Source organism: Condylura cristata, unplaced genomic scaffold (genome assembly GCF_000260355.1).
Source record: "Condylura cristata isolate star-nosed mole 26May11 unplaced genomic scaffold, ConCri1.0 scaffold00029, whole genome shotgun sequence".
Classification (NCBI taxonomy): domain Eukaryota; kingdom Metazoa; phylum Chordata; class Mammalia; order Eulipotyphla; family Talpidae; genus Condylura; species Condylura cristata.
Window position 1 is genome coordinate 19,284,491 of NW_004567130.1, and position 16,111 is coordinate 19,300,601.

General features: G+C 43.0%; 1 protein-coding gene across 1 annotated transcript in view; it reads left to right on the plus strand.

Annotated features, from left to right (window-relative positions):
• The window catches only part of RYR2 (ryanodine receptor 2 (cardiac)), a 385,785-nt gene that overhangs the window by 172,183 nt on the left and 197,491 nt on the right, over positions 1-16,111 (plus strand). The window contains exons 18-22 of the mRNA XM_012730855.1: positions 5,735-5,853; positions 6,185-6,318; positions 8,317-8,558; positions 12,002-12,194; positions 15,401-15,617. Coding sequence (XP_012586309.1) covers positions 5,735-5,853; positions 6,185-6,318; positions 8,317-8,558; positions 12,002-12,194; positions 15,401-15,617 — 905 coding nt within the window. The remainder of the gene's footprint in view (positions 1-5,734; positions 5,854-6,184; positions 6,319-8,316; positions 8,559-12,001; positions 12,195-15,400; positions 15,618-16,111) is intronic.

A 16,111-nucleotide genomic window follows, 5' to 3' on the forward strand; every position in this document is an offset into this window, starting at 1 on the left:
TCACTTCATTATTATTTTTGTTCTATCCATACTGAAGTAATTGGGTGACTTGTGCAAGAGAAAAGCCCACTCATGGACAGGCTTACTGCAGTCGAATGAATAGAAAGAAGACTAGATGGTTGGGATCAGAAGAGTAAGTTAAAGATATAGAATGACATTTCAGAGATTAATATTTAGGAGGAAGAAGAGCTCGGGTTACGAGTTCGAGGTATTGTTGGATTGCTGAGTGGCAGGCAGAGAGCAGAGAAGAATATTGTTGAGATAAAGTGACAAGAATTATAAGATGAAGTTTTGCATGGTATCATGACATGAGTGGAGTAACGATGACCCAACACAGAAGATATTTAAAAAGGAGAAAATTGAATAACGGCAGGAGGAAGTAATCTGGTAGTAACAAGACGAAGGCAGAGACTGTAAAGGTGAGCACACTCAGGTCAGCATGTCCAGAATTGCCGGCCAGCTCTGGCAGGCAGTAGAAGAGTGGGCCTGTCCGTGGCCCGGTGAGTGCCTGGAAGAGGAGCAGAGTGTTCAACAAGATTGTTCACGCTGGTGAATTAGCTGCCTCTTTATAAAAAAAGCAACTCGACAAGAATGTTTAAAGATAGAGAGACAGCAATAAAGAACTGAGCATTAAGCTCTATCAATTAGAGTCCAAAGTTTATGGTCTTGAGTTAGTTAAAAGCAATTCCATTGGATAAAAGTGGCTGCTTGCCATTATATTTTCCCACTGCAGCTATCGGTTTCAGGCATTTCTACTTCAAACAGAAGTCCTGTGCCCATAGAAAGCATGATGAGAATGAAGATTAGGAAGGACCTTAGAGAATGCTTGGCCTCACATTCTCATTTTAGAGGAAAGAAGATGGAAGCATAGAGCTGACGTGAGATGCTCGCATTAACTGTTCTAGCCAGGATGGAAACATGGCTCTTTTATATGAGGCTTGAAATATGTTCAGTGTAGGTCGTAGCCTCCTGGCTTTAAGGACCGGAAACATGTTTTACTAAGCAGTTTTCTCGACTGTTGTTCTATTTATGTGTTACATGAAATGCTTTTTCCCTTAGGGGCAGTAGAATGACACTTAGGTTTTGATGACAGAGAGACAGCGATAGGCATATACGTATGTAGTACATGCGTTACAAACGTGTGGATACATGAACTCTTTTCAGTCATGCTTACTGTTTGCCGAGTGCTCCCACAGGCCTCACCGCACATTCTCTCTGAGCTGGCCGCGCACACGCTCCTCCCTTAGTCTGGGTTCCAGCCACTCCCTGTCTCCTATATGAGACAGGAGAGCTGAGCCAGGGGCTCTACAAGCGCCATCATGAAAGGTGATGGACAAGAGTCAAATGGGTTTGTGAAAATCTGACTAGAAATCTGAGGAAGAATTGCATAGATCAGCAACAGGATGTGTATAGTAATGAAAACGCTTAGCTTGGACGCCAGTGGGTACGAGACAAGGTTGAGGGGTGGTGTTGGCAGTAGACAGAGCATGTGCCCGAGAGGCGCCTCACCGAGGCGGGCAGTTGGGGTGTTTCTAAGCTACTTCTCTCAAGCACTGGTAGTGCGACTCCCTGGTGACGCTGATTCTTGGGCTCGCTCTGGTCAGAACAGATAGCGGGTACATAGACAGATACAACCCTTATTTCTTTTTCACAGTAGATTCTCCCCTCAGCTGCAACCACATACTCTTCCCACCACCGAGGTGCCCACTGTCCTTCACCACACTCTTCCTCACTCTCCGCTCACCCAGTTACCTGCTGTCCATCGTCCTCCCCGCCCCTCTCCCTCCTGAATGGCTCAGCAGCGTGGTCTGCAATGGCCAACAGACATGGGAAAAGGTGCTCAGGACTTATCACCAGGACTGTGCAAATGGAAACCAAAATGAAACACCAGCTCACACCTGTGAGGTTGGCCCATGTCAACAAGCCCACAGACTAGTGCTAGGAGGGTGCAGGGGAGAGGGAATGTCTTAGGGTGCTGGTGGGGTAGAGGCTGGTCTAGCTCCTGTGGAGAGAAGTGTGGAGACTCCTGAAAAGAACAAGAGTGGAATTACCATGTTACCCAGCAATTCCACTTCTAGGTGTCTCTCACCTAGAAGAGTCTGAGATGCTATCTGAAAGGAAACCTCTGTTCTTATATTTACAACAGGATTTTTTTCAAACAGCCAAGATACGTAAACTTGAATTTCTTGGGAGTGGAGGAAGGTGCTTTAGACATTGTCCCAGCCCTCAAGTATGACTGTCTCTGGACCAAAATTAATTGAAAATGTGCAAGTAAAGGTGATTAAATTGATATATTTTTCTTTCTTGTTTTTGCATAGAAGAACTGGGGTACAGGTCAGAGGTGCAGGGGGTGAGAGGATTCACCAGAGTCAGAGTGGGGAGCAGAACAAGCAGATGGACTGAAATACACTGCTGAGGGGAGCAGCGGGGAGGCAGGAGAGGTCTGCCGCGCCCTGTAGGTCTCTCCATGGCGAGGGATGGAACTCAGGCCGCAGCTGTGATAGCACTGACTTTACCTCTCGGCCACCAAGGATGCCCCAAGGGATGTATTTTCAAGCCAGGGCTTTTCTTTAGGATGTTCTCAGCACTTAATGCTATCTGGGCATTTTAAGAGCGAGCTGACCAAAACAGTCAGTAGGTCAGGAGTCTGTGTGCTTTTTTGAGTCTTATTTTTGGTAGTCTATTCCCCAGATAGTTTTGCCGTGATGAAAATATCTTCAGGATTTCTTTCAGTCCCTGCCTACTGTTAGAAGATTGCTATGAATCAAGTCCTCTCAGGTTTAAGCAGAAGAAGGGGCCTCTGCGTGGTCTTGAGTTGCCCGAGTTTATGACATATAACTTTGGTACTTGAAGTAGGATAGCTTCAATCTTCCAAAGCTGTCACCACTATTTCTTGTAGACACAGGCTCGTCATTTTTGAGAGGGAGAAAATTGTAACCCGTGGTACAATCTCTCCCAGAATCGTGTATATCAGAATCTCTTCTTCCTTAACATCTACTCAGGTGTCAGCGATTGAGTTAGCAGAGTGGATCCTCATGCGTTATTGTGTGAAACCGACTGCCAGTGCTACAGAAACCACAGGTCCCCTCTGGGAGCGATGCCCATGATTCAAGCAACACTAGTGATAAAGCGATAGAGAGCTCTCCAGAGGAGAGCCTTGGAGAAGCCAGCTTTCACGTGAGAGTTTTGACTTGGCGCAGTCAGTCAAGGTGCACCCAGGAGTTCTACGTCTGAACCCTATGACAAATGCTAAATCAGGACCATGACTCAATTGGAGAGTCTGCAAAGGAAATATTAAACGATGGCAGTGCCTGCTTTCCCCCCAATCCACACCGCAGTCTTCCTCTGCTTCCATCTCTCATCTATAACACAGTCCAGTGCTGGCATTTTAAGTAATGGTCCTGGGGCACCAGGACATGAAAATTATGCTTAAAGCTGCATCACTTAAGATGATAGGAAACATAGAACAACTTTCTCAAAAATATTCTCTTGAAATGGTTGAAATAATGGGTGAGAAATGAAAGGTTATTGATTGATGAGGTAAGATTCCTGGCAAAAAAATGACTTGCTCTTGAATGATGCTAGAAAAATCAGAATCTTTTTTAGATACTTTTCTAAAAACGTGGCAGATAGTGGGTAAATTTCCTTGCTAGCAAATGATGCTTTAAGTGAAAAAATCTCCAGCTACCACATTTTTGAGGAGAAAAATAGCACTGAGCACTTTGTGACATGGAGTTGATTGATTTTACCATCATTTTCAGAGTTACTCGCCTAAGCGTAGCTCTCATGCCCCACGTCAGGCAGTAAAAGTTGGTTGGCAACCTGGGGTAAGCAGGCTGAGGGCATCTCTGGCTTTCCTAGACAGACAGGGGTCTGGGTGCTCTTATTCCTGGCGTGTGATGGATTTGCAAGGTCTTTGCTTCCCTTCAAATTCACACATAGGCCTTGAATTTTTGAAGAAGCAAGAGGAGGGGTGGAAAAAGACTAATAAATGTTCCCTGGGGAGATTGGGTCCTGCAGCTCGTGGGGAGGTTTTTCCATGTCAACACTGTTTCTTCCGCTGCACGGAAGAAAATGCTTTTATAACTCTTTCTGTGGATGGACACTATTTAAATATATTCGCTCACTTAATCCTCACACTAACTAAGAGGTGACCGCTGTATGTCCTTTCACAGATGGGAAGCTAAGGCCCAAGGAGTTGCTTCTCCAAGGTCACGCAGGTCTAAGCAGCTGTGTCAGAACTTGGGCCTGGCCCTGGGCTCTCCATTCTGTGCCCAACCCTCTCTGCTGCGTGTGCCTGACGCGGGGAGCCAGCGGCTGGGTGTGCACTGTGATGTTGATGACTCTCATGTCAGCGACATGAGTTGAGCAGGTCATGAGCTTTCTGGACTGGAAGTGGTGTCCAGAGGGACCCGGCCAGCGTCCTCGGCCATCTTCGGGCCCCGGCCTCTCCCTCATTTGCTCTTGAACCCTGCCGCTCACTGCAGGTTTGGGAGTGAATGATTTCAAATACTCCTGCAACATGGATGGGGCTGAAAGGGATAATTCTAAGTGAAATGAGCCAGGAGGAGGAAGATAAATAGCAGATGGCTTCACTTCTACGTGGGATCTCGAGAAATCAAACACAGGGTCAGAAAAGACAAATTGGAAAGCTGAGCGGTGACAGCTGCCCCTAGATTGGGACAGTCAGGAGGGGAGAGTGGGTGGGGGAAGGTGGGGGGCGCCGTGGAGGGTGGTGGAGGACGGGGCATGTGGGAGGTGGGCAAACTGGTGACTGCGCCTGGGGAGAGATCCTGTACTGGGGCATGTGGACAGGGCGTCCGAAAGTAAGTAAAGCAAGTCAGCGCGGCTTTTCCCTAGGTGACAGTGTTTTGAGTCTCTCCACAGTTGTGCTTTTTGATACTCTTATGTCTTGGCTTGGTCTCCTGAGAATATATCCAACTGAAGGACATTGTAAGTCGTTTTCTTTGCGCAAACTCTGCTCTTGACCACGCGCTGTCCGCACGTAATTTCCTGTACGGGATCACTGCTTTCTGAACAGAGCGTTGGGTAACCATGCTCCTGCAGATTTTTGACCATTTCTGGGTCAGGATTGGGTGACTGCTGTCCGACCCCCTTAGTTTCCATGGGTCAACTGTACTCCATTGTATGTCTCTGGCAGCTAACAGCAAACTGTATCACTATTTTATTAGGTTTTATTGTTTTTTTTTCCCTGTCTTTGTTTATTTCTCTTGTTTTGTAAATAATATACACATATATGTTATATTATATTATATATGTATACACTTACTATAAACCTCACGGTGATTGTAATGACCTCTGTGGTTGGGATGTGACTGTCAGAAGGCCAGGCTTGTAGCACCAGGACGCTTCAGAGCTGCCCTACCCACCTGCCCCGCTGCCCCTCACTCTGTCCTGAGACAGAGCACATGACCCCCCGAGACACTTCATCCAGCCCACAGCGCCTTCTCTGGGGAGCAGTTTCGGCGCGTTCGGCATGAGCTCGCCGAACTTGCACATCTTCCCGGGCAGAACTACCTGCTCTCTCACCTGAAGCCTTCACTGTCCTCACTTCATCATCTCTGGTTATCCGTCCCCTCTGCCCCGACCGCCTGTCCCCACCACGGTGACACGAAAGTGCGGACCTCTTGATCTGAATGAACACCCAGAGAAAAGGAAGGCATGGCTACTATGGACTGGTTAATCCTCTCTCACTCCTTTGTTTTTTCTTTAGGTATTCTTGAAGTTTTACACTGTGTGTTAGTAGAAAGTCCAGAAGCTCTAAATATTATTAAAGAAGGACATATTAAATCCATTATCTCACTTTTAGATAAGCATGGACGAAATCACAAGGTAAATGGACCATCTTACTGCCATGAATGAATTCTGGAATCATTTAAAAAATTTAAGTTACTTTTCAAAGTGTGTCAGCTTTCTCGTGAGCGTGCTCACCTCTGAGCTGTAATTGGCTGTACTGTTAGTGTTGGTAGCATCAACCGGAGAATGAGTAGTTCTCAGTTTATGTATGGAAGAAAGTTGTTAAGGAAGTGGACAGCTGAGGTCATGTTTCAGGGACGGGTCAGAGGTAACTGGAGGGAATGCGCTGTACTGTAGAGAGAAAAAGCTGGAAATGCTCGGGTCCGAAAAGCAATTCGTGTCAGCTGAGAGTGACTCCTCCTCCCAGGTGCTGGACGTCTTATGCTCTCTCTGTGTGTGCCACGGAGTCGCGGTGCGTTCCAACCAGCATCTCATCTGTGACAATCTCCTGCCCGGACGGGACCTGTTGCTGCAGACACGGCTCGTCAATCACGTCAGCAGGTAGGTTCAGACTGCCAGTGCCCAGTGGGTGACTGGCCGAAATCACTCGTGTTCCAGGTCGATCACCACGACATCCTTTAGCCTCTGCTTTGCTAATGTGTCTCATCACTGTCCCGTCATCTGTCTCCCCGTTCCCCAGTGGCGTGCGTTGCTGCTGGGCGCAGAGTGAGTGTTGTTGCCTAACTGATGCTGTTTTGGGAAGTTTTACATTTCATGCATTATTTGAAAAGGAACTACTTTTTTTTTTTTCACGCTCATGAACATCAGCTTTGCTTTATAAAACAAAACCAGAAAAAAAAAAAAAAGGTTAGCCCAGTGTCGACAATTCTGTAAGTCAAACAATAAAAACCACTTATTCCTGACCATTTTCCAGATTAGAAACAGTAGTCGTGTGAGGTAAAACACAGTGGATGAGCACAGCTAAAACAAGTTTCCTGGTGCTGGTATGAAATTATCTCTGCATGTTATGCATAAAATCACCAGAAGCCAGACAATATTTACATATCAGTAAGTTTATAAGAAAAAGTATTTCAACTGTTTTCTTAGTGAATGGTGAAAGTTTCCTAGCGATCAGATGATAGTGGTTGGGCCTCCCTGGTGGCGTGGGGGTTAAGTCTCAGCACTATCACCTGTACCCTGGTGTCCATTCCCGGCCAGGGAGTGACCCACACATGGTGCAGCAGACCCCTCCTGTCTCCTCAGCAGTGGATTTCGGTAGATCCGCCTGTTCTGCTTCCCGTTCTCCTTCTGGTGAATTCTCTCACCCCCCTGCACCTCTAGCCTACATGCCAATTCTTCAGTGCACAAGAAAATAAGTTGGACACTTAAAAAACAAAAATGGCTGAAACAAGCAGACTCTGCATGTATCACAAACAAATGCAGAAAAGCTTTTTATCGCCATTCATGTGCAGGTGGATTATCACAGCTCTGGGAACCGGCTGGTGGGGATGTGCAGGAACATGGTGGTAGATGGTCATGTTTTATAACTGCTTAGGATACGTAAGCACACCCCTGTGATACCATTGCCAGAGTGTGGGGGGGGAAAGAGCTCAGTTTGCATGTCTGAAAGCGGTCCATCATGAGAGAGCTAGCGAAGTGCACCTTCAGATACCTCTGCCTCCCAGGGTCTTGGGCGCTCATTGAGTCTGGTGCAGAGACCCTTCAGTATTTGCTGCATTGTTCGTGCCAGGCACTGAAAGTTTTTGACTGAAACATCGGAACTGGAGATGGAGCCCTCATTGGCTCAGAGGCTGCGCTCATCTCAGCACGAGCCGCTGCCTCCTAAACAAAGTAACGTTGATGGTGAGCAATCCACATTTCAGTGAAGCACATGTTACATGGTAGTAATTACTTTAAGACAGTCTCTAGAACTGTACAGCCTATTTTGAACAAAATATAGAGTGGCTGTTCTTTCTAGTTCGTGTTTTTTAAACAGGTTTGATTTACTGCTTGTTAGGACCCTTTATGGAATGGACATGCATTTAATGAGCAGCATTTCCGATATCTTCACTAGCCCTGGGATCACCCAGGTCTAAATCCACTTGCAAAATGCAGTTATCTACAACTAGACATTCTGTTCACAGAGAGGCACAGAGCAAGAAAGCTGATTAGGTGCCTCATTGCGCTGATTAACAGCAGGATTTGCTTTAGCCTCATGCCCTGTGTGACACAAAGCTTAGCCCAGCAAGTGTGCACAGGTACTAGGCTAATGATGAGACTGATTCCAAGACCTACTGTGCTGCCTTACCCTAAGCATGATTCTGAAGGCCAGTTAAGAAAAGATGATGTTGACAGATCACCTGGAGAACAGTCTCTACCGAACATTAGCTGCACGGCAACTGCCTCAGTGCTTGTTACAACAGCATGGTCACAGTTTTGGAGTGTGTGTATGTGTTACGTTTGAGGGAAACAGACTATTCAAAATAGTGAGACATAAATGTAACTTGAGAAAATAAGTTTGCTTGGCTCTTCTCATGTGCCCCTTTCAATCTTTTTAAGCATGAGACCCAACATTTTCCTGGGTGTCAGTGAAGGCTCTGCTCAGTATAAGAAGTGGTACTATGAGCTGATGGTGGATCACACGGAGCCATTTGTGACAGCTGAGGCCACTCACCTGCGCGTCGGCTGGGCGTCCACGGAGGGGCACTCGCCCTACCCCGGAGGGGGTGAGGAGTGGGGTGGCAACGGTGTCGGAGATGACCTCTTTTCCTACGGATTCGATGGTCTCCATCTCTGGTCAGGTACGCACGCTCTGTTTCTTGACCATTCTTGAAAGACGTCTTCTGCCACAACTGCTGAGGGCTGTTGCTGCTTGGATTGAACATTGAAATGATGAGACCATTAAACAAAAAGAGGATTTCACCAGGGAAATAGGACACCTGCAGTTGTGGCACATGCCCCAGTCTGTGTTGCTTCCGGGCAGTGCATTCAAATGTGGCTTTCCGATTCATCGAGAAACCGCAAAAAGGTAGAGCTGCTCCCTTATTTAATTGGATATGTGAAGATTTTGCTTCCATTATAAAAAAACAAACAAACAAACAACAACAACAACAAAACAGAGAAACCCTCCAAAAAAGTATTTGGTCGTTGGGAGAGAGACTAAGTCTGCTTAATGTAAGTGTCAGGAATCAGTAATTCGTATAGACTGATGAGTCAATCAAACGACAGTTTTGTTTTGAAAATATGGAAGGGTTTAAAAATAAATTATTTATTTCACCAGCTACCAATCTCAGCTTTGATAATTGAATATTTAAAATGAGTAATATAGCAATATATTAACAATAATACTTTGATGAAAACACATATTTTGGTTGGCTCCATTTTACTGGAACCATAAACGGTTGACTCCATTTAGCTCTTGATTGTGTTGATGTTTCTTAGCTGTTGAAATTCATCGAGATTCTGTAGACATGGGCTCTGTACCTAGGAGTACATATTATGCTGTATTATTGTCTTATATTGTAACGTTTAGCATATGGAATACAGTCAGCTCAGCTTTGTTCTTATGCATAGAAGTGATCTTCACTCATTAATATTTCATAAGTCTAATCACTTAAGAAGAGATTTAAAAATAAATTGGCTTAAACTAGGAATTAGGGTAATATGTTTGTATTAAGGGAAGCATCTGTTGTTGTAGCTAATAATAATACTGAACTTTTCCCTTATTCAGTATCAACTCAGGCATAGGGAAGAGGTGGCCCCATGTTTGTAGATTCTGGCTAGCCATTGGTGCAAGGGGTTGGGTGGGCAGTGGTGCTCATGGCTTAGGTGCAAAGCTGTGCAGTGCAGGTTTGACTGGAGTCACAGTGCCTGCTCACATAGCATGACTGGCCTACTGATGACAAAAGGAAAAAGCACTAACCTGGGAAGGCCTAATCCACATAAAATGGGGTTGGTGTCTGTTATATAATACAGTCAGAGCCTTACTTTAGATGTTCTTCCCTCTCTTTACCTCTAAGTAGCCTTTCACAGGAAATGATTACCCAGGTGGATGAGTGAAGTCTGTTATTTGTTTTACACAAAGATTAGGCAGGAAAGACATTAATCTGATAAATTAGTGATGAGTGGCTTCAGATTATCTTGCCATATTATGCCTTGTGTGTTACATACATGTTGAACAGAACAATAAGAATGACAACATATATTCAGTGAGTCTATGGAAACATCACAGGAAGGACTGTAGGTTTTGGGGTTTCAGAAGAAAATTATCTTGAAAATTCATTTCTATGGAAATATTTGACAATTTTAAATGACAATAAAATAGGCATCTATCATATCAGTAGTGAAAGATGTGTTATGTTAATCATCTGTGAGTGGTTTAGTATTTTGCTGATTTTAGATTCATAGTCAACAGACACATGTAAATTAGTTGACTCGTTCCTGATTTACCAATGTCAGGTTCATGGTAATTCAGATAATCCTTTTCCTTTCCTGTATCTTGGTTGAAGTTGAATTAAAAGTACCACATGCCTATGATCCTTGGTGTAGAGCACATTCTTTTAAAGACATTTTTTTAAATCATTGGATAGTGGAGATGATTCCTGGAGTCAGAACTCAGCTGGTCTGCAAAAGCTTTGAGTTATGTCTTCATATATTTTCTCCAGTTTAAACTTTGCACAGTGTTTTTCCCTTCCAAACTCCACATGGTTGTAAAGGCCAAGGATATGAAAAAAATGTTGGTGTTTTTGGAGAAAGTAAATGCGGAAGTATGGAGGAATGCTCGAAGAGTAGACTGAATTGGGAGTCAGATCCCACGGTCTGCCTCTCTGGTGAACGCAGAGGCCAGTAGTGTAATTCCCATTTGGAGCTGATAGAGCTGATGTGAATGAACCCTGACATGCTCCCAAGGGAGTTAGCAGTGGGAGTGCTGTGAAAACTATGGGCACAAGGCCATTCACTAGGTGTCTGTCTTGCCTGTTTGCTTCAGGTGTTGCAAACTGTTTCCCATGGGGACTTTAGGTAGTCATTAGCAAGAGCACAAAAATATCCCTCAACAGCAGTGTATGTGGATTACAGTATCTGTGTAATAACATTTTGATCAGTTACAGATTTTGATGAACACAAGGATATAGATCTTTTATTGTGAGCTACATTGCTTTTATATGCAACCCCCCCAAAAAAAACAATAATAACAACTGTCATTATTATATTCCGGGAACTCCAGAGGAATCAGTTGACAGTGAATTAATTGTTGCAGATTTGAATATTGGCAAATAAAAAGAAATGCACACATTTTAAAGTAGATATACTCTACGATTGGCATTTCAAATCTACTGTTGGTAAAAAATATCTTAGCATGTTGCAAATTTAAGAAAAAGGTGTCATAAAATGCAAAAATTGTACCTTGAAGTCTATTTTTTATCTTTTAGAAAATGAGAAATGTTGTATGTGTTGTGTTTGTGAGTATTTGTGTTTTGGAGAAACTTACACTGTTTTGTTCCACTGTGGAACTTATTTACTAAGGAGTTCTGAGATGGTCGAGAGTGGGTTTAGGTCATGACTTGGCCACAGCAAGAAATGACATTTATCAAACACCATTTTCATACTTCAGACTGTATGCACCCTGCTGGGTTTAAGAACCTAACCAAGATCTAGGAAATAGTAACAACAATCAGCTGATATGTATTTGTCCCTTAATAAACAATGCAGAAGTGAATGATCTATATTTTGCTTCAATTATCCTTACGCATTTTTATCTTATAAAATGGATTTAGTTTTTGAGAAAAGGACTGACATGCAATACCTGTTGTGTTTGAGATTTTGTGTGTTTGTTAACCATTCATTTAATCATAAACAACTCAAGGTGATAGCATTTGCTTTACAGGAAGTCAAGAGGGTAAGTAATTTGTTGATGGTCATACAACTAGCGGGAGGTAAAGTGGCCATGTGAACTCGGAAATTTCCCTCTAATAATATTCTGTTATCAGTGCTAAGATGATTTCTGCATCAGATCCCATTCATTCACACAGAAACATCTGCACTTCTGAAGGCTCACTTCAGGAGATAGTGTAGCTTCTGTCAAAATGTAGCATATTTGGACAAAAGATTTAACTTGACTTCTATATGCATTCCCGACTTATTCTATTCTATTCCAGTATTGTGCCTTGACTTGCCACTGTTCACATCTTTGGCTTTGAAGATGACTCTCTCTATAAAGTCCATCACCTTCTCACGGTTCCCATAGGTTGCATTGCTCGGACTGTAAGTTCACCGAACCAGCACCTGTTGAGAACTGACGACGTCATCAGCTGCTGTTTAGATCTCAGTGCCCCAAGCATCTCATTCCGTATTAATGGACAGCCTGTTCAAGGAATGTTTGAGAATTTCAACATCGACGGCCTCTTCTTTCCAGTTGTGAGTTTCTCGGCAGGAATAAAGTTAGTATTTCTGTGTTTTGCGTCTGTTGCCCTCCTCGTTTTTTTTTTTTTTTTTTTAATATTTATTCATTTATTCATACAGAACTGGGGTACAGGCCAGAGATGCGGAGGGTGAAAGGATTCACCAGAGACAGAGCGGGAAGCAGAACAGGCAGATCGATGAAGTACACTGCTGAGGGGAGCAGTGGGCGGGTCAGGAGAGGTCTGCCACACCATGTGGTCACCTCCGGGGCAGGCGGGGATCGAACTCATGCGGAAGTGGCTTTAGTTTCTCAGTGCAGTGCTTTAACCCGCTGCGCCACCAGGGAGGGCCACCCTCCTCATTTTTTCATCCTTTTACAGGAGACTTTGCATTTGCTATGCTCCTTCTTCGTCAGCCTTCACTCTGGCTCCTGGGTACCTGTCCACAGCGCATTTGACCCGTCCCTGGAGGGGAGGGGTGACATTCACCCAGGGGAGTCGCAGCAGGCTGAGCACTTGGTCACATGGTCTGTTAGATGTGGGCGGGCTACCAACTTTCCCTGAGGCCATCGCCCTCGGACAGTTCAAGTCCGTTTCATTCAAGAGGAAGACAGGAACAAAAATGACACCGTACTTCCTTATGTCTACACAAGTTCATTCATTTTACTTTAATTTCCACCACATCCTCAGCCTACCCTAAGGCCCCATGCAGCTCCAAACCCTCTTCTCCATGCAGACCTTATCTTTGTCTGCTTTGGGTCAGGAGGCTGCTTAGGTGTACCGCCTCCGCCTGTTACAATTAGTCAGTTGTCTGCCTGTCATCACTCGGCCAATATGGCTTCCTCTCGCATTTTGCTTTTTTGATATTAGAAAGGTAAATTTAAATGCTAACTCCTTGGATTTGACCTGGCGAGCTTTAGTAAGTGATGGTGTATGGTGAGAGCGATACCTGTTAACGTGTGTGTGCCCACTTAGTGAGGACGGTTTCCTTGCTGCTACCCGCCACCCATCAGTTTGGGTTATTCTTTTAGTTTTAACTCTGTTCACAGGAAAAATTCAGTTATAAAATCATTATCTTGAAGAAGGGACATAGTGGTAATGAAATATTGGCTGTCCATGTCTAAAAGTTTTCCTGGTGTATTTATATAAATCAAACGTGTTTATTTTTTCCATAGAAATCTGAATGAGTGTTTTTGTTTTTTTACTTTTTGTTCTCTATTTTTTATTTAATTTTATATTTATTGGTATGAAACAAAACCAAATTTAAAAAAGAATTATAGGGAAAATTAAAATTTGAATTTGTTTTCCAACAAATCAATATTATTTACCTGTGTTTCAAAAAAGTGTTGTTCAGTAGGGCTGAGCTTAACACTTTTTTTACTGAGTCAACATCGCTCTATAGACTATCTAGGTATATTTACCAGGGTAGACTCCTACCTCATCAACTACATGTTACCTCATCATACTCACCACTAACACATGGATAGTTTTCCACCTTCATCCACTGGGCCTCTTTCCACACCCTCTTCTGCTAACCTCAATGTTGTACTCAGATTTGTCAGCTTTATTTTTATTCAGTTTCTTTATCTTCTACATAGGAGTGAAATTATCCAGTAACTGCGTGTGTACAGTGCATATGTATGGCCAGCACATTTGTGTGTGTGTGTGTGTGTGTGTGTGTATGGTTTCTATAGAAGCCGGAGCAGCCTACATTCCCACTAACAATGTGTGAGGGCACCTTTTCCTCCACACCCTCCGCGACAACATGTGTTTCTGGTCTTTTTAATAAGAGCCATTCCCATATGTATAAGGTGATACCTCATTTTGGTTTTGATTTGCATTTCCCTGATCTATGGTGATGAGCATATTTTCATGTGCCTGTTGGCCATCTGCTTGTCTTCTTTAGAGAAGTATCTATTTCATCTCTTGTCCTTCTATTAAATTGGGTTATTTTGTTGGGCTGTATGAGTTTATATATAGATCATGGATTTTAGTCTTTTGTCAGATGTATGGCGTGCAAATATTTTCTCACATGATTGGGTGTCTTTCATTTTAAATACAGTTTCTTTTGATGAATAGAAGCATTTTGTTTGAAGTAATGCTATTTGTTTATTTTTGCTCTTTCATCCTTTGCTATTACAATCTAGTTTCTAATGGCGACACTAAAATCACTGTCTTGGAGTATATTGCCTATATTTTCTTCTCTATATTTTATTGGTTTCAGGTTTTAGAACCAAGTCTTTAGCCCATTTTGAGTTAACTTTTGTGTATTATGTGAGGTAGTGTTCTAGTGCCATCCCTTTTCATGTGGCTGTCTAATTTTTCTGACACTGTTATTCCTTGCTCATGGATTGGAAGATTTAATATTGTTAAAATGGTAGTGTTACCCAAAGAAATATGTAGATTCAATGGCCTTCTTTCAAAGTTTCAGTGGACTTCCTCAAAGAAATAGAGAAAATATTACTGAGGTTTATATGGAACTACCTGGAACAGACAAAGCAATTCTGACAAAGAAGGAGGTATTGCACTCCATTTAAATTATGCTAAAAAGTTATAATAGTGAAAACAGTGTGGTGTGGGAGTCAAAAATAAATGCACAGATCCTCAGAATAGAGTCCTTAAAAAGCCCACCTATATATGGACATGTATTGATTTATGACAAAGGAACAAACATCATACAGTTGAAAGAGGAAAGTCTCTTTAACAAATAGTGTTGGGAGAAACAAGCAGCCACATGTTAAACTACTTTTAATTAAATGAATATGATCTATAAAATATTTTAGTGAACTTGTTGTTGAATAGGATTAAGAAACAAAGTTACAAAAGGAAGTAACTGCATACATCCCCTCAGAGGAAATTCACTTGAAAATTCAAAATTGACTTTTTCCTCTTCTTTTGATCAGATCTTTAGACTTTAATTTTAAGTACATAGTTATTTACATCATACCAGCTCTTTATATTTTGATTATTTGAGCACTAATTACTATGGATAGTATTTCATTCACATAGAATTGTGACACCGGCACTTTTGTTATTTCTTCAACGCATAGTAAGTTTTTGCTGATCCATTAACACACATGTAATAAGATTTTGCCTTCTCCTATTAGGGGCTCTTAGACTCTAAAATGTAGATATTATGGTGGTGCCCAGTGGAGAAAATGTTGATTTTCATTAATCATTATTTCTTCTGTTTGCTAATAAATTTTTACAGCGATATCATTGATCCTGATTTACATCCCTTTTAGGGTACGCTTTCTGCTTGGGGGGAGACATGGAGAATTTAAATTCCTTCCTCCACCTGGATATGCACCTTGTTACGAAGCTGTTCTGCCAAAAGAAAAGTTGAAAGTGGAACATAGCAGAGAGTACAAGCAAGAAAGAACCTACACACGGGACCTTCTGGGCCCCACGGTTCCGCTGACACAAGCCGCCTTCACCCCAGTGCCTGTGGATACGAGCCAGGTGCCTTAACATTCCAGAATCAGAAGTGCAGTGAAGATCAGGCTGTGGAAGCTACAGTTTAGCAAACACGCATTGAGCTTCTGGAAGCCTCTTTCTTTCACTTCATGTTGACTTTTTTATGGTGTCGTGATCAAAACGAACAAGTTTTGCTCATGGCTGAAACTAAGTGTTACTGTTGTTTGAGGCTAGGTAGCAGGGTGTGTATAGTGCCGTCAGAGTTTTGCAGTGAACACGATGGGGAGGGTAGACATGTATGACGTAGACAACTGGACTAGGCAGTGGTGACACATTAGGATTGTTGGGACCTTGGTAACCTCTACTCTTCATTTCAAGGGAAGAAATGGTATAGCTTCATCAGGAGACATAGGAGGCACTTACATGTTCTCTCTGTTGGGGGACTAGTTATGGGCGACATCAAGTGTCTCTATGAAACCCGTTTTGTGTTTTCTATGAAGAGGTTGTAAAACCTCCTCTTTTTAATGGGAACATGTACC